Here is a 21940-nt window from a genome sequence, read left to right as displayed (position 1 = left end):
AATTGTATCCATGAGGAGATTTCAGGACTCCTAGTGTTTCTTCAGGTGCCAGCTTTCCTGGGAGGATAGGTTGCATTTTTCATATTTCGCAGTGCAGTGAGTATGGATCAGGATTAACAGGAAGAAGAGTGCTGTGTAAATTCAAAAGCTAGTCTTTCACCAGTAGAAGTTGGTCCAATAAAAGATATTACCTAACCCACCTTGTCTCTCTAAGAAGGGATAAAGAGAGATATAGCTTGTATGGAGTAACCCAAGTGGCTCCAGTCTGTTACCATGGGATAACTAAGTACTAAAGGCCAGATAGTTGCAGGTATTTAGGAACCGAGTGGGACATTTAAAAGCATGTAGGTACCTAATTCCCATTGATTTAAATGGCAGTTAGGTGCTTAGATATTTTTGGAAATCCTACTAGGCACCTAAAGACTTAAAAAATATGGCCCTAAGTCATTTCCATCTGAGAGCAGTTCAATGAGCCTGATGTCTCAGCCCTGATATGAACTCAGGAGGTATTCTCATAGAAATGAAAATGATGGACAATCAGCCATACTGGGTGGCCTTTACCAGTCATTTTCCTAGAAACTCAAACACCACACAGCTCAAGACAGAATGCCTTGGGATAGACTATATTCCTCTTTCAGCACTGGAAGTGATGTCTCCATAAGGGAGTTTGGGGGTCATGGGCAGGGCCATCTGGTGGAGCTGCCATGGTCTGTGTTACATCTGATGTGTGGCTACTGAGAGCATGTTCATCCTCCAGGGCTGTCAACCCAGCACCTTTCTTAAAAAACAAAACCAAACAAACAAATTAAAAAGAGAGCTAGAAAAAGCTTTAATTTAGTTGTCTGTCAGATTGTCATACATCAACATCCCCCCATTCACTAGAGTTGTTACCCTTATTTTACTGCATCCTCAGAAATGGCTGTGACCCTGGGGAGAAGAAACAGTCTAAAGTTTGGCTTAGATTAAAGGGAGTGAATTATTCCTCCCACTCAGCTTTGCATGCCATTTGTTGTAGGGGAAAATGCTGCAGGAGTGTTTGCTGTCTTGCCTTTAGGAGTTTTGCTGTCTTGCCTTGAGTTCTGATTGCCAGTGCTTGAGGCAAATTTTCTCCCTAGGAAATGGGCATTGGAGTTGGAATGAGATTCTTGGAAAAGGAGATTCCCCTGCGTGCTCCTTGATCCTCTTATTTCGGGACTTGAGCATGTGTAAAAGTAAATCACCCTGAGAATATATCACTAGTTTCTCTCCCTCTGGAAACCAATTTGTAAAGCCCAAGGCACCTACAACCACTTGGCAGCAGCGGGGGTGGGGGAGAAGTGGTAGTATCAGAATGGGATGCTGGTGTCAGAAGAAAGGGAAACAGTACTTTGAATTTCATTTCACTGTGGAAATGGTGAGGAGGAGAAGGGAAGGGGAGAAAAAGAAGAATAGAGAGGAAAGTTCATTGCTCTAGGATAGAATTTTCAAAGATTGGAGGGTCAGTTCCCAGTAAAGATAATAGGAGCTGTGGACTCAGCTCTCATAGGTCTCTTTGAAAAGCCCGGGCATCAGATGGCCTTTCAAATTCCTCTATCAGCTTCATTAACCGCAACTGTCAGTCCATTATCTGTGTACCAGGGTGCAGCTATGCATTACTCCCCAGGCGAAACTCCCATAGAAGATAATGCATGTTTCAGGTGAGTAGAAAATGAGTAGGGGCTGCAGGTTGACTTATGCTCCAAAAACCTTAGAGTGACATCTGCAGAGTTTTACAAACCACAGCAGCTTCAAAGCCCAGGTCTACAGACTCATGCTATGATTCAGGGTCAGACAAGGTGCGCTTTATAGCCCTAGCTCCAGCCGCAATCCAAGTCTTTATGTCTACACAGCTTTTCTTAGCACCTTAGTGTGACCCCTGTTACGCTGAGTCTGTAGATCCAGATTCAAATTTGCTTCCATGCATTTTAACACAAGAGTATAACTATAACGTAGGATACTTGGGGGAAAATGTCCATCCTGAGTTCTTTGAAGATTATGGTGAGGAATAATAATCTCCAGATCTGCAGATATGACCCCTCTGAGGGTTATAGACAACTACAAATTCTATCCTTAGTATGATAGAAACCCCTAAAATTACAGCTGATCAAAATTTTCCTGACACAAAGTTCAGAAAATGTGATTTCATCTCAATTGAAACTTTCCAGGGGAAAATTCCAGTCTTACTGATTGTTCACAGTGTTGTTGTAGTTGGGCCAAGAGTATGAGAGACACAGGGTAGGTGGAAGGTAGAAACTTTCAAGCTTCACAGAGCTCTTTTTCAGGTCTGGAGCAGGAAAGTAGAGTGTCTGAGCTAAATACAACTTGGGACCAATTGTTAAGCATATGTGGAAATCAGTATTGCCAACTCCAAATGTTCAAAAATTGTGAGTCAGTCTCCCCAAAAACCATATCAGCTTTAAAATAATGAGATTACATAAAAATAGAGTTGGTATTTTTATTTGCTGTCTGCTTTTTGAGTCTTTAGAATGCACTGGGGTCATGGGTTGAAGCTCTCCCCCACAGCCACACATACTTTTTCTTTTAAGAATGAAGGCTGAAGTCATCAAAGATCCACTTGATTCCAGGAGATGGGGCTTTAAGGAAAACACTAATAATCATGAGATCAGACAAAATCATGAGATCTGGCAACACAGGATAATGCATGTTGGAGGAGGCCCCTGGGCAAAATCTAACTTCTCTATCCCATGTGTTATTGCAGTTCATTAAAATAAAGTGCGAGCAAGGACAGAGACCAAGGTCTAGAGGACTGAACTCAGGGCTTGTACCCCAAGCATCCCGAGTTATAATCCCAGTCATCAGTAAAATAAATGTGTTTGCTATCTACTGACAGAAATGTTCCAACTTTCTACTGGCACAAAACTGAACACTCTTGCCCACCCCTCCTCCACGGCCTTGCCCCTCTTCGGAGGCCCCGCCCTCCACTCACTCCATCCCCCCTCCCTCTGTTCCCCACTCTCCCCACCCTCAGTCACTCACTCATTTTCACAGAGCTGAGGCAGTGGATTGGGATGCAGGAGCGGGTGAGGGCTCCAGCTAGGGGTGGAGGCTTTGGGGTGGGGCCCAGAATGATGGGTTTGTGGTGAAAGAGGGGGCTGTGGGATGAGGGGTAGAGCCGTGGGGTTCAGAGTATGGGAGTGGGCTCTGGCTGAGACAGGAGGTTGGGGTGTGGGAGGAGATATAGGCTCAGGGCTGGGGGTGTGGGTTCTGGAGTGGGGCCAGAAATGAGTGGTTTAGGGTGTGGAAGGGAGCTCCAGGATGGGACAGGGCATTGGGGTGTATTGGGGGTGAGAGATCTGGCTGGGGGTGTGTGCTCCGATGTGGGGCTGAGGAAGAGGGATTTGGGGTACAGAAGGGGGTTACAGCCCTCTGGATCCTATGTGGAGGCGCGGCCAGGTGGCTATGCACTGGAGCTGTTTCTCAAAGACCAAGAACAAGTTGACACCTGGCCAGGTGTCATCAAAGCTGATGAGCCATCCCCTATCAAGTGGCCATTCTTTGGCAAGGAATGGGGGTTGGCACAAACAGATCTGCATCTGAGGTTTGGTCTACGGAACAAACTTATGGCTGTACAAGTACATTGATCAGGGTTGTGGATTTCTCCTGTTGACATAGCTTCCATCTCTTGGGGAGGCAGAGTACATATGCTGATGGGAGAAGCTCTCCTGTTGGCGTAGGTAGCATCTTTGCTAAGTGCAACACTTATGCAGACCTTTGTTATCTGAACTGTCTGGGAGAGGGCTGGACAGTGCAGTACAGCATACACAGTTTTGGCGGGTGGGAAGTCCAGGACTGGAAGCATATTGGGGTCACCCATCATGTGGTAACTAAGGCTGGCATAAGCCAGATTGTGTGGCAGAGTGCAGCTATACACAGACCCACAGGGTGTGATTTGCATGCAAGTGGCTATTTTGTGATCGGCCTAGGTGGGAGCTACATCAGCAAGGCATTGTAAGGCACCCAAGGTTGCAGGGCACAGGTGTCCTAGGCCCTCACTGGGCTGGATTACTCCCCAAAATGTCATTGCCCCCATGGGCCTCTGGAGAAATATGTAATTGATTCTGGCGTGTGCTATGGAATCATAGCTGAAATAACATGCTGCAGAATGTAAAAATAGAAAACTGATTAATATTGCTCCAATGTAGAATGAACTCACTGATTTGTCACTATTCCACATCTTGACCATTTTTTTAGGGCACTGGGATTCTTACCAGGATCTCTGTATCTGCACTAAATCCACTATCCACTATCCCCATCCCTCTACCCCATCCCACTCTTCAGTGCATTTCAGCCGCTCCCTAGAGGGTGCCCTTCTGCTCCTAGATGAAGGAATCCATCCAAGTTGCATCAAGGACTTGCCCATCTTGATGTAAATGTTTGTAAATAACAGACAACTTTGGGTGGCTTGTCCTTGTGCTCAAAAAGAACTTAATACAGACCACCCAAAATAAGCCAGGTTTTTTTTTAGCACATTGGCCTAAATTTTCATAAGTGACTGGAGATTTTGGAAAAAGAACAGGAGTACTTGTGGCACCTTAAAGACTAACAAATTTATTGAAGCATGAGCTTTCGTGAGCTACAGCTCACTTCTTCGGATGCATAGAATGGAACACACAGACAGGAGATATTTATACATACAGAGAACATGAAATGGTGGAAGTATGCATACCAACAGGAAGAGTCTAATCAATTGAGATGAGCTATCGTCAGCAGGAGGAAAAAAACTGTTTGAAGTGATAATTAAGATGGCCCATAGAAGGTGTGAGGAGAACTTAACATAGGGAAATAGATTCAATTAATGTAATGACCCAACCATTCCCAGTCTTTGTTTAGACCACAGGTAATTGTGTCTAGTTTGCATATTAATTCGAGTTCAGCAGTTTCTCTTTGGAGTCTGTTTTTGAAGTTTTTTTGTTGCAAAATTGCCACCTTCAAGTCTGTCACTGAGTGGTTAGAGAGGTTGAAGTGTTCTCCCACTGGTTTTTGAATGTTATGATTCCTGATGTCAGATTTGTGTCCATTTATTCTTTTGCGTAGAGACTGTCCAGTTTGGCCAATGTACATGGCAGAGGGGCATTGCTGGCACATGATGGCATATATCACGTTGGTAGATGTGCAGGTGTACGAGCCCCTGATGGCATGCCTGATGTGATTAGGTCCTATGATGGTGTCACTGGAATGGATATGTGGACAGAGCTGGCATCGGGCTTTGTTGCAAGGATAGGTTCCTGGGTTAGTGTTTATGTTGTATGGTGTGCGGTTGCTGGTGAGTATTTGCTTCAGGTTGGGAGGCTGTCTATAAGCGAGGACTGGCCTGTCTCCCAAGATCTGTGAGAGTGAGGGATCATCTTTAAGGATAGGTTGTAAATCCTTGATGATGCGCTGGAGAGGTTTTAGTTGGGGGCTGTAGGTGATGGCTAGTGGCGTTCTGTTATTTTCTTTTTTAGGCCTGTCCTGTAGTAGGTGGCTTCTGGGTACTCTTCTGGCTCTGTCAATCTGTTTTTTCACTTCAGCAGGTGGGTATTGTAGTTTTAAGAATGCTTGATAGAGATCTTGTAGGTGTTTATCTCTGTCCGAGGGATTGGAGCAAATACGGTTGTATCTTAGAGCTTGGCTGTAGACAATGGATCGTGTGGTGTGTCCGGGATGGAAGCTGGAGGCATGTAGGTAAGTATAGCGGTCAGTGGGTTTCCGGTATAGGGTGGTATTTATGTGACCATCGTTTATTAGCACAGTAGTGTCTAGGAAATGGACCGCTTGTGTGGATTTTGGGTGTCCAAATTGAGACCCCTTAAAGGGTCTTGATTCATAGAAAGTGCTGAGGACCTGTCCTGAAAATCAGGCTCATTTCAAGGTGTCCCATTATTTGGCGTGCCCAACTTGAGGGACCCCAAATCACTAATCACTTTGAAAAACTTATGCAAGGCCCCATTTTCCTGTGTTCATATTAGTAAGGATGCAGCTTTTTCCCACAGCTATGTCTGTTGGGTCAGAGTGGAGCACCCTAGTGAAAGACCCAATGAGATGCAATCAACTTTGTTCAATCCTCAGCAGATGGGCTAGCCTGAGCCCATGTGTCATGAGTTCTGGGTTCAATTCCTGCAGACTCCCTGGATGAGCTCAGGACCTTTGCTTCTCCTCTTAAAGTGCTTCACTCTGTGCATTATCCTGTTACAAGCACTACTGAGGGGGTGAATCTTTCCTTTTCATACTCTTGCTCACGGAGCATTGCATAGAGCCAGGGCCACCCAGAGGATTCACGGGGCCTGGGGTCTTTGGCGGTGGGGGCTCCCCACTGCCAAATTGCTGCTGAAGACCCAGCACTTTGGCAGCGGGTCCTGGGGTGGAAGGACCCCCGCCATGGGTCTTCGAGGCACTTCAGCGGCGGGTCCCAGAGCGGAAGGATCCCCCACTGCCAAATTGCCGCCAAAGACCCAGAGTGGAAGAAGCTCTGTGAAAATGAGTGAGTGACTGAGGGTGGGGAGAGTGAGGAACAGAGGGAGGGGGGATGGAGTGAGTGGAGGGCGTGGCCTCCGAAGAGGGGCAGGGCCGTGGAGGAGGGGCGGGCAAGAGTGTTCAGTTTTGTGCCAGTAGAAAGTTGGAACATTTCTGTCAGTAGATAGCAAACACATTTATTTTACTGATGACTGGGATTATAACTCGGGATCCTTGGGGTACAAGCCCTGAGTTCAGTCCTCTAGACCTTGGTCTCTGTCTTTGCTCGCACCTTATTTTAATGAACTGCAATAACACATGAGATGGAGAAGTTAGATTTTGCCCTGGGGCCCCTGCTTGGGGCCCTGCTCTGTGCAGGGCTCTGGAGAGCATGTCCCATAGTCCCTGGAAGAATAGACCTGGATAAATCTCCTTCCCCAGCACCAGGAATTTTTTACTGATAGTAGAGGTGTGATTACAGATTTTTTTTATTGACCGTGAGGTTGGAGGAGGAAAGACACCATACACTGGAAGAAACCCACATACATCAGCACAGTAAGTGTCCTGGAATCCTTTAATCTTGGCTGTATTAATTTGTTGGAAATTTATTTAATTTCAGTGAGGAAAATTAACAAGACAAATTCCAGTGAATACGTAAACGACTTCCTGTTTTTACTGCTAAAAGAAAATCACTTTCTTAAACGGAATGCATTCCTTTAAAATCATTATTTTTATTGTATGTTTGATCTTTGGCATTATAACTATAATTACAATTCTCTGAAGTGGAAGGTGTATCTCTCTCTCTCTCTCGCTCGCTCTTTTTCTCTCTCTATCTGTATGTGTGTGTTGGGATAGTCCCATTCACAGTGAATAATTTGATGATTTTTCTCCAGGACGATACAGAACAGACTTTCCCCTTAACTCATCATTTCCTTGCTTTTAAGTTTTGTGTTGGTTAAATTAGGGTTAATTGTCTGAAATAACTAATGTATCCCTTAAAAAAATGCACAAATTGCAGCATTACTATTAAAATAACGTGAAGCATTAAGACCACAGGAAATTAGTAGTTAAATCAATTTATGCACATGTGCTATGCAATATATATAAACAGTTTATCTTCTTCTTCTTTCTTTCTTTCTTTCTTTCCATGTCCATTCCTCTACAGAGTGTGTCCCAGGCAAGAAATGTCCAACCAAACCACCCTGACTGAGTTTCTTCTCTTGGGGTTTTCTGATGTCCGGGAGCTGCAGATTCTACATTTTATGGTATTTCTAGTCATTTATGTGGCAGCCCTGGTGGGGAATCTGGTCATCGTCATGGTTGTAGCCCTCAACCACCAACTTCACACCCCCATGTACTTCTTCCTTGGAAACTTGTCCTTCCTAGATATCTGCTACATCTCTGTCACAGTCCCTAAATCTATGGCCAATTCCTTAACCAACACCAGATTGATCTCTTTCTCTGGTTGTGTTGCCCAAATCTTTTTGGTTGTCACCTTAGTTTTTGCAGAGATGCTTCTTCTCGTGGTCATGGCGTATGACCGCTATGTTGCTATCTGTCGTCCTCTACATTACAAGGTGATCATGAACAAGACAATGTGTGCCCAGATGGCGTCTGGGTGCTGGATCAGTGCTGTCCTCTATTCGGTGATGCACACGGGTAACACATTTAGGTTACCTTTCTGCCGTTCCAATGTTATTGGGCAGTTCTTCTGCGATATCCCACAGCTACTAAAGATCTCTTGCTACGATACATCAGCTAATGAAATTTTGGTTATTGTCTGTGTTTTATTTTTTGGTTTCCTTTTTGTTGTTTCAATATTTGTATCCTATATTCACATCTTCTCCACCATTCTAAGAATCCCTTCCACACAGGGCAAGTACAAAGCCTTCTCCACCTGCCTGCCCCACCTGATTGTATTTTCGTTATTTATGAGCACCACAATGTTCACCTACATAAGACCAAAGTCAATGTCCTCACTGTATCAGGACCTGCTGGCTGCTGTGTTTTACTCTGTGGTGCCACCATTGTTGAATCCGATGATTTATAGCCTGAGAAATAAGGAGATAAAAGATGCCCTGGGGAAAATGCTACATAGGGTAGTCTTGATCAAAAATTCATCATGAAACCATGTCAAGGCAGCAGCATGTGCAGTGAAAGCAAATCCAGGCCAGACTTCCTCTAGCTCTCCGCAGCCAGAAGGATGGCAGAGGTGCATTAAATTACCTTTTCAGGTAGTGTTAATTTCCCATCACGGTCCAGGGCACACTTTTGTTCTCAAACCCCATCACTTGGAGCAAGGGCTTACACACTCACAAGACATTATCCCTTCATTATAGCCTGTAATATCCCATGGCTGAGTGTTATGAATTGCAAGTTTCTTCGTGCAATATTGAAGCTTGAATAATATTGAATAGTAAAGCCATTACCATATTTCAGTAACGAAATAATCTATGCTGGCAAATGTGTCTAGGGCTTTAGCACCCCTAACTGACATTGATACACCTGCAAAAGTTTCTAATGTATGTGATGCTGTATGATTGAAGTATGACCATTTGTATCATTGATATTGCCACTGTTATACAATACAAAGTATCTTGTGCAAAGTATATTATGTACCATGTCAATAGAAAAGTTATGATTTGCTAAACCCTGGATTCCATCTTAGGTCAGTAACTTTCCACAAACAGAGACTGTGAGCTGTGTTTGAGCCAATAAATTTACAGGCACATGGAAAAGGGTATAAAAAACCCTGAGATGATTGTCAAGTATCAGAGGGGTAGCCGTGTTAGTCTGGTTCTGTAAAAGCAGCAAAGAATCCTGTGGCACCTTATAGACTAACAGACGTTTTGCAGCATGAGCTTTCGTGGGTGAATACCCACTTCGTCGAATGCAAGAGTGGAAATTTCCACTCTTGCATCCGACGAAGTGGGTATTCACCCACGAAAGCTCATGCTGCAAAACGTCTGTTAGTCTATAAGGTGCCACAGGATTCTTTGTTCCTGAGATGATTCTATTTTGCTTCTTTCCTGCCCTGATTCTCTGGATTGTGGATTTACAGCAAAAAGGAGCATTTTGAACTATGGACTGAGGACCTTCCAGTCTTTTGGAAGCTGCCAGAGAGACTTTACAAGCCAGCAGTCTAAACCATCGCTGCTATAAACCTGATATAAAGACTTTGCAATTATTGTATGTGTATGATCTATTAACCATTATTAACACTCTTATTCTTTCTTTTATTATTAAACTTTTAGCTTTTAGTTACTAAAGGTTTGGTACTAACGTGATGATTGGGTAGATCTGAGGTGTATATTGACCGGGCTAAGTGGCTGATATCTTGAGATTGGTAGGACCCTATGTTTCATGAAATTGGCTTTCAGTAACCACTCATTATAGAATCCAATCTCTATATGCCTAAGGAGACTGCATTATTGACTTCTTGTTAACCAAAATGTGGTGAGACAGAAATTTACTTATGTTCCTGGCCTGCTATAATCTAATGATAGAATAACCTCCCGTTTGGGATGAGTCTGCCCTATTTCTCAGCAGTTTCTCCTGAATCCGGTGTTCTCAGCTGTGACTCACTGAGGCAAGGTAACAATGTTGACCCAGCCTAAGGACTGTGGGAAACAAGGAGATAAAAAAGCGTGCTGAGAAAATTGACAGGGAAGGTATTTTTCACGAAGAAAAAATAATTCCCTGTGTCGCACTCTCTGGCTACATCTACACAGCACAATAACATATGTGTAGCTACACACAGCAGTGAAAAGCAAGTGGTGTGTAGCTTCACGTGTCAGTGACAGATAGTCACTGCTTGGTATAGTTGTGGGAGGTACTGCTTGGGCATGTAGAGAGCTGTGTAGGCAGACCCTAAGATTCTGGTCTGTCTTTATTCACCTCAACAGGGCCTCACTGTCTACTCTACCTGTGTGCACTTGTCATCAACATATAGTTAAAGGTTAATTCCTCTTTTACCTGTAAAGGGTTGAGAAGCTCACACAACCTAGCTGACACCTAACCAGAAGGACAAGGAGACAAGATACTTTAAAATCTGAAAGGGGGAAAAAGTCTTTTGTCTGGGTGTGTGGTCTTCTGCCAGAGACAGAAAAAGAAGGAGCCATCCCACTCCTATAGGGTAGTAAGTATTTAGAGAAGGAATGCATTAGATTACTTTTATTTACTTGTTTGTTCGTTCTTTTGCAAATAAGTGGGAGGATAAATTTGGGTTCTTTGTGTAACTTTAAAGTGTTGCCAAGAGGGAAACCCTCTGTGTTTTGAATCTGATTGTGTGTGAGATTATCTTTCATTCTAATCTTACAGAGGTACTCCTTTCACTTTTTTTTGTCATTAAAATTCTTCTTTTAAGAACCTGATTGATTTTTCATTGTTTTACGATCCAAGGGTTTGGATCTGTGTTCACCAGGACTAAGTGATGAAGGGATATTCTCAAGCCACCCCAGGGAAAGAGATGTAGGGGTTTGGGGAGGAATATTCTCAAGCCTGGCGAGGAGAGGGGGATTAGGGACTTGGGAGGTATTTGGGAAAGGCAAAGTTCCAAGTGGCTCTCCCTAAATATTTGGTTAACTCGCTTGGTGGTGGCAGCGTACTGTTAACCTAAACTGGTAAAAATAAGCTTAGGGGGTCTTTCATGTGGGTCCCACAACTGTACTCTAAAGTTCAGAGTGGAGAGGGAACCTTGACAGCAGTGTATGTGCCTCTACATGCCATTGTAAGGAGTGTACAGTGTAGACCTACTGTCTGGGTTGTGCACTAAAATTCTCTCTGTGAAAAGCCATATCTTGTCTCCCCAGAGATGATAAATTATGCTGATGTTATCTGGGGACTTAACATGGGGATTTAAGAGTAGGAAGCTTGGTTCTTTTGGCAGAGCCTGGTGTGGAAATGATGGCCCACTTGTTAGGGTGCTATCCTGGGTCTTAGGAAAACAGGTTTCAGTTCCCACCTCTGCAGTAACCTTCTTGTGTGACCTTGAGTGAGTCCCCAAGGGTCAGCTTTTCAAAGGTATTTAGGACTTTACTGGTATTTTCAAAAGTGCCTAGTTGCCTAAAACTCACTGATTTCAATGGGTGTAAGGTGTCAAGACTCTTTTGAAAACCCTATTAGGCACCTAAATACCCTTAACAATCTGGCCTGTAAATCTGTCTCAGTTCCCCAAGTGTACAATGGGGATAAAATTAATATCTGTGCCTGCCACACCGGGCTAGTATGGGGATAAATATGGTAAAGACTGTGGGGTGCTGAGAGATAGCATGGCAATATGAGGGGCATACGCACATGAGCTACATAGCCTGAAGTCTGGTCAACATGCCCACTATAGTTTCATGACATCTTAAATGACTGCTTCTTGGAGCAGCTAGTGCTGGAACCCACAAGAGGAGAGGTATTTCATGATTTAGTTCTAAGTGGAGAACAGGGTCTGGTTCAAGAAGTGAATATAGCTGGACCGCTTGGTAATAGTGACCATAATATAATTAAATTTAACATCTCTGTGGTGGAGAAAACACTACAGCAGCCCAGCACAGTAGCTTTTAATTTCAGAAAGGGGGATACACAAAAATGAGGAAGCTAGTTAAACAGAAATTAAAAGGTACAGCACCAAAAGTGAAATCCCTGCAAACTGCATGGAAGCTTTTTAAAGACACATAATAGAGACTTAACTTAAATGTATACCCCAAATTAATATATATAGTAAGAGAACCAAAAAAGTGCCACCGTGGCTAAACAACAAAGTAAAAGAAGCAACGAGAGACAAAAAGGCATCCTTTTAAAAGTGGAAGTTAAAACCTAGTGAGGAAAATAGAAAGGATTATAAACTCTGGCAAAAGTAGTGTAAAAATATATTTGGCCCCTTTAAATCTTTTTCCTAGTGGGGAGGGGAGAGTAAGAAAAAAGGAGGGAAACTCCAGGGGGCGGCTCTGGAGCTCTGGGGAAGAGAGAGGCAGCAACCCGCAGGTCCTTGCAGAGGAAGCAGCAGAGAACCTGCCTGAATCTTGCAGGGGCAGCTCCAGGCTCCAGCATAGCAAGCGCGTGCCTGGGGCGGCCTGGCGGGCGCTGTGAGGCAGCAGGCAGGCAGCTTTCGGCGGCGCGCCTGCGGGAGGTCTGCCGGTCCCATGGCTTCAGCGGCAATTCGGCGGCGGGGACGTCGATGGCGAAACACTTGCAGACCTCCTGCAGGCGTGCTGCAGAATCCACCTGACCAGTGGACCGCCCACAGGTGCGCTGCCGAAAGCTGCCCGCCTGCTGTGCTTGTGGCGGCAAAAAACAAAGAACCACCCCTGGAAACCTGGGAAGGAGAGGGCAGCCGATCGGGGACACCCCAGGACACTAGCCAAGACAAGCACTGTGCCAAGGAGGAATCGCCTGAGAAGGACAGGCCAATCCAAGAAGGACAAGCTGGACCCAGTATCACGGCTGCCCAGAGCTGCATGGGGCTGTGAGTACTGGGGCTCGTGACTCTGCACTGGGAATAAAGAGGGAGGCTGCTAGCTAGTTAAATGGGGAGGTGGTCGCTCTGTGTGGCTTTGTAGAGAGCGGCAGAAGAGGGCACCAGAGGGGTTTGTTGGGGAAAGTTCACTGGCACCGAAGACAACCAGGAGCACCCAAGACTCACCACTGGACTGGAACTTTGCCCTTCCAGACTGTGCTACCACTGGGCCCGTGAGGCCTTGGTTTGGATGCAACCCTGATTTACTGCTCCCCCTATATTTCTTCTTGTTGTATTTCTCCTCTCATCCCTCTGTAAATAAATATCTCCCTTTGTCATATCCATTGTACTTTTCCTGTGAGGGTGTGTGTTCACTCTGGGCGGGGGTTGGAACAGGTGCCCCTGGGGTGGAAGGGATTTTCCCTGCTGCATTCCTGCGTGCACCTTCTCTTGGCCAGAGCTGCCTGCAGAGTAGACTCCATCTTGGCAATGAGGGCGCTAAAGATAGGTACATGAGAAGCAGGAAGCCTGCTAAACAACCAGTGGGGCCATTGGATGATCGAGATGCTAAAGGAGCACTCAAGGATGATAAGGCCATTGCAGAGAAACTAAATTAATTCTTTGCATTGGTCTTAACTTCTGAGGATGTGAAGCAGATTCCCAAACCTGAGCCATTCTTTTTAGGTGACAAATCTGAGGAAGTGTTCCAGATTGAGGTGTCATTAGAGGAGGTTTTGTAACAAACTGATAAACTAAATAGTAACAAGTCACCAGGTCCAGATGGTATTCACCCAAGAGTTCTGAAGAAACTCAAATGTGAAATTGCAGAACTACTATCTGGGGTCTGTAGTCTATCATTTAAATCAGCTTCTGTACCAAATGACTGGAGGATAGCTAATGTGATGCTCCAGAAGTGATCCCAGCAATTACGAACTGGTAACCTTACTTCAGTACTAGGCAAAATGGTTGAAACTATAATAAAGAACAAAATTGTCAGACATATAGACAAACATAATTTGTTGGGGAAAAGTCAACATGGTTTTTGTAAAGGGAAATCATGCCTCACCAATCTACTAGAATTCTTCAAAGGGATAAACAAGCATGTGGACAAGGGGGATCCAGTGTACTTAGATTTTCAGAAAGCCTTTGACAAGGTCCCTCACCAAAGGCTCTTAAGCAAGGTAAGCTATCATGGGATGAGAGGGAAGGTCGTATTATGGATCAGAAACTGGTTAAAAGACAGGAAACAAAGGGTAGGAATAAATGGTCAGTTTTCAAAATGGAGAGAGGTAAATAGTGGTGTCCACCAGAGGTCTGTACTGGGCCCAGTCCTATTCAACATATTCATAAATGATCTGGAAAAAGGGGTAAACAGTGAGGTGGAAAAATTTGTGATGATACAAAACTACTTAAGATAGGTAAGTCCCAGGTAGGCTGTGAAGAGCAAAAGGATCTTCAAAACTGGGTGACTGGGCAACAAAATGGGAGATGAAATTCAGTGTTGATAAATGCCAAGTAATGCACATTGGAAAACATAATGCCAACTATACATATAAAATGATGTGGTCTAAATTAGCAGTAACCACACAAGAAAGAGATCTTGAGGTAATTGTGGATACTTCTCTGAAAACATACAGTCAATGTGCAACGGCAGTCAAAAAAGCAAACACAATTCTTGGAATCATTAAGAAAAAGATAGATAATAAGACAGAAAATATTGCATTACCTCTATATAAATCCATGGAATACCCACATCTTGACTGCTGCATGCAGATGTGATAGCCCCATCTCAAAAAAAGATATATTGGAATTAGTAAGGGTTCAGAAAAGGGCAACAAAAATGATTAGGGGTATGGAACAGCTGCCATATGAAGAGAGATTAATAAGCCTGGGACTTTTCAAGTTGGAAAACAGATGACTAAGTATATGCTACACATTTAGAAAATCATGACTGGTGTGGAGAAAGTCAATAAGGAAGTGTTATTTACTCCTTCTCATAAGACAAGAACTAGGGGTCACCAAATGAAATTAAGAGGCAGCAGACTTACAACAAACAAAAGGAAATATTTTATTCACACAACGCACATTCAACTTGTGGAACTCCTTGTCAGAAGATGTTGTGAAGGCCAGAATTATAACAGGGTTAAAAAAAAGAACTAGATAAGTTCATGGAGGGTAGGTCCATCAATGGCTATTAGCCAGGATGGGCAGGGATGGTGTCCCTATCCTGTTTGTCAGAAGCTGGGAATGGGTGACAGGGGATAGATCACTTGACAATTACCTGTTCTATTCATTCCCTCTGAGGCACCTGGCATTGGCCACTGTTGGAAGACAGGATACTGGGCTAGATGGACTTTTGGTCTGACCCAGTATGGCCATTCTTATGTTCTCTTGGTAATATTTTTTTCAACATCCCAAAGTTACTAAATTTCTTCTGCTCTGATACACATGATTTGGATGATTCCCTTGGGATTTTTTCTGATTCATCTGCGTCTTTTTAATATTTGTGTTCTGCATTTGCTGCTTGAGTTCCTTCTATATAAGACCATTACAAACCTTTTGCCACCTGCCCATCACATCTTGTCATTCTTTTTATTTTCCTTAGCATTGTTATATCACATGATAGTCAAGCTTAGTATAGTCTCTGAACCATGAACTGTTATATATATTTCTGTGTTCTACTTTAATATAATATAAAAGTGAAAACAAAATTAATCAGAAAGACATAGTTGAAACAAAATGTTCTGCCATAATCAAAGCAAAACAAGAGAGTTAAAATATTCCTCAAAAGTGTTCATGAGATGGACACTTTCCAACAAACATTTGTGTTTCGATAGAACTGCATTTCCCAGTGGAAAACTGTTCCAGCCAAAGGATTTTTCAAAACCATTTCTAGTAAATCTAAGTGCCTTATTATGATGAGGAAGGTCACATTTAAATTGTCATCCTATTTTGCACTCCCTCCCAACCGTACTTTCATGCTAAGCACTTATGCATAAAGAACTGGGCCTACACGAGGTCTGAGATGTCCTGTGCACTGGCCTCACCAGACATCATGGGCAAGCATAGGACACGGATTGCATATTTACAATGCCTGGATAGAGAAATGATACGAACATACTGTCAGTGTGTAGGAACCACATCCATTGTTTCCATCCAACCAGGGTTAGAATTCAGGAGTCCCTGGCTTCCCATTCTGCCTTGTGTCTCTGTTTTCACATTAGTTTGATGAAACTTTAGAAACACACAGCAAAATCAAGTTAAGTGTTTCCACTGGTCCTCTACTTCTGAGTTGTGCAGGGCTGTAGGGAATGATTCCTCAAAAGCCCTTAAAGAATGGACATGTATAGATCTCTTCCTCAAAGGTATACCCCTTTGCTGAAAATGAAGACCACAATTGCTATACACAGATCATAGGAAGAGAGCATAGAATCATAGAATCAAAGAATATCAGGGTTGGAAGGGACCTCAGGAGGTCATCTAGTCCAACCTCAGGCTCAAAGCAGGACCAATCTCCAACTAAATCATCCCAGTCAGGGATTTGTCAAGCCTGACCTTAAAAACCTCTAAGGACGGAGATTCCACCACCTCCCTAGGTAACCCATTCCAATGCTTCATCACCCTCCTAGAGAAAAAGTTTTTTTTCCGAATATCCAACCTAAACCACCCCCACTGCAACTTGAGACCATTACTCCTTGTTCTGTCATCTGCTACCACTGAGAACAGTCTAGATCCATCCTCTTTGGAACCCCCTTTCAGGTAGTTGAAAGCAGCTATCAAATCCCTTCTCATTCTTCTCTTCTGTAGACTAAATAAGCCCAGTTCCCTCAGCCTCTCCTCATAAGTCATGTGCTCCAGTCCCCTAATCATTTTTGTTGCCCTCCGCTGGACTCTTTCCAATTTTTCCACATCCTTCTTGTAGCGGGGGGCCCAGAACTGGACACTGCACTCCAGATGAGGCCTCACCAATGTTGAAAAGAGAGGAATGATCACATCCCACGATCTTCTGGCAATGCTCCCACTTATACAGCCCAAAATGCCTTTAGCCTTCTTGGCCACAAGGGCATACTGTCAGCTCATATCCAGCTTCTCACCCACTGTAACCCCAAGGTTTTTTTTCTGCAGAACTGCTGCCTAGCCACTCAGTCCCTAGTCTGTAGCAGTGTATGGGATTCTTCCGTAAGTGTAGGACTCTGCACTTGTCCTTGTTGAACCTCATCAGCTTTCTTTTGGCTCAGTCCTCCAATGTGTCTAGGTCCCTCTATGTCCTATCCCTACCCTCCAGCGTATCAACCACTCCTCCCAGTTTAGTGTCATCTGCAAACTTGCTAAGGGTGCAGTCCACACCATCCTCCAGATCGTTAATGAAGATATTGAATAAAACCGGCCCCAGCACCGACACTTGGGGCACTCCACTTGATACTGGCTGCCAACTAGACATGGAACCATTGATCACTACCCGTTGAGCCCGACCATCTAGCCAGTTTTCTATCCACCTTACCGTCCATTCATCCAGCCCATACTTCTTTAACTTGCCGGCAAGAATACTGTGGGAAACCATGTCAAAACTTTGCTAAAGTCTAGGAATAACACATCCACTGCTTTCCCCTCATCCACAGAGCCAGTTAGCTCATCATAGAAGGCAATTAGTTTAGTCAGGCATGACTTGCCCTTCGTGAATTCATGCTGACTGTTTCTGATCATTTTCCTCTCCTCTAAGTATTTCAAAATTGATTCCTTGAGGACCTGCTCCATGATTTTTACAGGGTCTGAGGTGACACTGACTGGCCTGTAGTTCCCTGGATCCTCCTTCTTCCCTTTTTAAAAGATGGACACTACATTAGCCCTTTTCCAGTCATTTGGGACCTCCCTCAATCACCATGAGTTTTCAGAGATAATGGCCAATGGCTCTGTGGTCACATCAGCGAACTCCTTTAGTACCCTCGGATGCAGTGCATCCGGCCCCATGGACTTGTGCTCGTCCAGCTTTTCTAAATAGTCCTGAACCACTTCTTTCTCCACAGAGGGGTGGTCACCTCCGCCCCATACTGTGCTTCCCAGTGCAGTAGTCTGGGAGCTGACCTTGTTAATGAAGACAGAGGCAAAAAAAACATTGAGTACATTAGTTTTTTTCCACATCCTCTGTCACTAGTTTCCTCCCCCATTCAGTAAGGGGCCTACACTTTCCTTAACCTTGTTCTTGTTGCTAACAACAGAAAAGCAACAGATAGTAAGACTCATAGATAATGTTGGACAATCCATTTCCCTTATTGATCAGCAGAACCTTGAAGTTGGAGGAGGAAACATATAAATCTGGGGTCATCTACAAACTCCATCCCAATAAGTTTAATTTAAGTCATCACATTTTATTCTATTTTACATTTAAAATAAATGAAATTAAATTAAATACTGTACATCTCAAAGATAGCAATAACTCGTTCCTACTTAAATATTGATTTAACTCTGACCTCCTGACAGTAACTTTAGTTTAATGAGGGAGTACATTACTTTTGTCCAATTTTGATTACTTTCAAAGAAGGAATATAGAGTATTCCAGTGGAGAGGGATTAAAATGCTTTTTAACCTATAGGGCTTAAGCAAAAATTTTAGGTGGAGCAATTTCTTGTTGGAAAATGATGTTTTGTTGAAATCTCAGTGTTTTGTAGGTATGTCTCTAGATTAATGAAATTTTTGATGGGAAAATTTTGACATGATTTGAAATGAAGATGGAGTATTTTATTCAACTTTCTCATGCTGTTTCATTCTAAATTGAATATGATATTTAATGAGACCCAAGGCCGCATTTCCATCGTCTCAGGAACTTCTGGCTGCTGTGTTCTATTGAGTGGTGACTCCAATACTGAATCCAGGTATAGCCTGAGAAACAAGGAGTTAAAAGCATCTCTGAAGAAAATTATAAGCAAAATATTTCAATTAGTCCCTCACTTTAGTCTTAGCATGTGTGTCTCTCTCTGGAGGTACGTTGATACTGCACATTTCTTTCAGCAGTGTGTAGAGTATATACATGGCTGCTCCCTCTCCCCCCACAAGCATGGTTATAAATACCGGTGTAAATGGTGAGGCACTACATGGCCCTCTACTCACCAAAGCAGTGCCTCTCTCATCTTTACGGCTTCTTTTAGCCAGGTTGGGTCCCACTGCCTCCCTGCTGCTATAGTCTTTCACTGCTGCTGAGCCTTTCACTGGCATGTATACACACCACAGTGTGGAAACAGACTTGTTTTTCACTATGGCGTGTAGCTACACATACTCTACATGCCACTGCAAGTGGTCTGCAATGTAGACGTAGCCAATGTGTGAATTCCTAACCACAATAAAGGTGTTATCTTGAAAGATGTCTATCTGACTTTAACTGGGTCCTGCACATCTTAACTTTAAAAATAGAGGTTGGCATTCACAAAGGAGTGCAAGGAAGTAAATTGTCTAAACCCTACTGAAATCCAATGGGAGTTAGACAACTAGCCACATTTTGAAAATCCCTGTATTTATTTTTGTAGATGCCTAGATGAGGAGGGATCATTGGGATCACCTAGTCTATCCACCTGTATAACAGAACTTCCTCCAAAAACTGTTGATTGAATGAGAGCAGATCTTTTATAGAAACATTGCATATTGATTTAAAAATTGACAGTGATGGAGAATCCATCAGAACCCTTGGTAAATTGTTCCAATGGCTAATTAGTCTCATTGTTAAAAAATTATACCAAATTTCGAGTCTGAATTTGCGTAACTTCAATTTTCAGCAATTGAATTATGAAACTATGGGTCTTCTGGATCTGAAAACCCATACCAATTTTTTTTAGATTTCAATTTCTGGGGATGCAATTTTCCTAGCTAAGTTCCATCTCTAACTGAGATCCTACCGGCTTCCCTAAATTTGTATTCAATCTTTATACAGGCAAAACTCCTATCAACTCCAAAGAGACATTTGCCGGAGTACATCTAAAAAAAATAACTTTGAGTTTTAGCCCGTTAGGAGGTGGCGTACATAGAGAGAAAGAAAATATCTTCAGTCAAAAGAAATCAGATGCCTCTTAAACATTTTGCTAGCATTTTCAAAGGAGCTTAAGAGAGTTAAGTGAGCAATATGAGTGCAATAGTAAAATGAGTGAGTGACTGAGGGTGGGGAGAGTGAGGAACAGAGGGAGGGGGGATGGAGTGAGTGGAGGGCGGGGCCTCCGAAGAGGGGCAGGGCCGTGGAGGAGGGGTGGGCAACAGTGTTCGGTTTTGTGCCAGTAGAAAGTTGGAACATTTCTGTCAGTAGATAGCAAACACAGTTATTTTCCTGATGACTGGGATTATAACTCGGGATGCTTGGGGTACAAGCCCTGAGTTCAGTCCTCTAGACCTTGGTCTCTGTCTTTGCTCGCACTTTATTTTAATGTACTGCAATAACACATGGGATAGAGAAGTTAGATTTTGCCCTGGGGCCCCTGCTTGGGGCCCTGCTCTGTGCAGGGCTCTGGAGAGCATGTCCCATAGTCCCTGGAAGAATAGACCTGGATAAATCTCCTTCCCCAGCACCAGGAATTGTTTACTGATAGTAGAGGTGTGATTACAGATTTTTTTTATTGACCGTGAGGTTGGAGGAGGAAAGACACCATACACTGGAAGAAACCCACATACATCAGCACAGTAAGTGTCCTGCACTCCTTTAATCTTGGTTGTATTAATTTGTTGGAAATTTATTTAATTTCAGTGAGGAAAATTAACAAGACAAATTCCAGTGAATACATAAACTATTTCCTGTTTTTACTGCTAAAAGAAAATCACTTTCTTAAACGGAATGCATTCCTTTAAAAATCATTATTTTTATTGTATGTTTGATCTTTGGCATTATAACTATAATTACAATTCTCTGAAGTGGAAGGTGTATCTCTCTCTCTCTCTCGCTCGCTCTTTTTCTCTCTCTATCTGTATGTGTGTGTTGGGATAGTCCCATTCACAGTGAATAATTTGATGATTTTTCTCCAGGACGATACAGAACAGACTTTCCCCTTAACTCATCATTTCCTTGCTTTTAAGTTTTGTGTTGGTTAAATTAGGGTTAATTGTCTGAAATAACTAATGTATCCCTTAAAAAATGCACAAATTGCAGCATTACTATTAAAATAACGTGAAGCATTAAGACCACAGGAAATTAGTAGTTAAATCAATTTATGCACATGTACTCTAACAGTCTTAAATTATTCTGACCAGTATTGAACCATAAAAATTTAGTGTACACCTTTTAAGAGCAACTTTAACTAGGAACAAAAAGACATATCAATTCACTCTTTCAACATCAATATTTTATTATATATTTGATCCGCAGCAATGCTCAGATATACAATATAATTCAATATCTGCATCACATATTTTCTAATTTGCATATGGAAACATGCAGACATATAGCAGATATTTACCACTGATTTTGTCTCCTCTGGTGCTTAGCATGCCCATGATGCTCTAAGTCTATTTTAGAGGCTCATGGGCCTCAATATCAGGAATTTTTTTCTGATATTCCAACTACATTTCCCTGTCTTAATTCTGTCCCATCAGTTCTACTTGTCCCTCCTTTCTTTGTGTTAAATAGTTCATCTTCCTGTTTGGTGTTCACATTCTGAAGTTACTATTTACTACATACTTCAGTTCGCTAAATTTTCTTCCTAAATCAACAAATACAGTCTTCAAGTTCATTTTTTATTGCTCATCTCTGAACTCAGTCCATGTTTCCAAGATATTTCTGACACTGAGTTGCCAAGAGGACTATTAATTTCACTGCATTGGGTTGTACCAGAGGAATTGGCCTGAAGCTATAAACAGCTAAAACACATGGAACAAATATTGAAAATCCTATTGCTTCATATTTCACAAACAACACTGGACATGAGATAAGAAAATGTCCTAGAGGTAGAACCCAGGAAGATGGGTTAGATGATCTAATAGATTTTTCCATCCTTTACTTCTCTGAATCTTTGATTAAGATCATAAAGAGACAAAGTACTAAGTCTTCCATGTGGG

The 21940-nt window shown here is 42.9% G+C and overlaps 2 protein-coding genes across 2 annotated transcripts in view; one reads left to right on the top strand and one right to left on the bottom strand.

The window, feature by feature from the left end:
- Positions 1-21940, bottom strand: part of LOC123347874 (olfactory receptor 14A16-like) — a 65390-nt gene that overhangs the window by 22441 nt on the left and 21009 nt on the right. The window lies entirely within an intron of this gene.
- On the top strand, positions 7656-8597 carry LOC123347872 (olfactory receptor 14C36-like). Its single transcript, XM_044985062.1, has one exon. The coding sequence runs from the start codon at positions 7656-7658 to the stop codon at positions 8595-8597; it is 942 nt and encodes a 313-aa protein (XP_044840997.1).

The sequence above is a fragment of the Mauremys mutica genome, chromosome 13 (assembly GCF_020497125.1).
Source record: "Mauremys mutica isolate MM-2020 ecotype Southern chromosome 13, ASM2049712v1, whole genome shotgun sequence".
In the NCBI taxonomy this organism is placed as follows: Eukaryota; Metazoa; Chordata; order Testudines; family Geoemydidae; genus Mauremys; species Mauremys mutica.
Note: the sequence above shows the minus strand (reverse complement) of the source record. Positions and strands in the feature narration are given on the sequence as shown.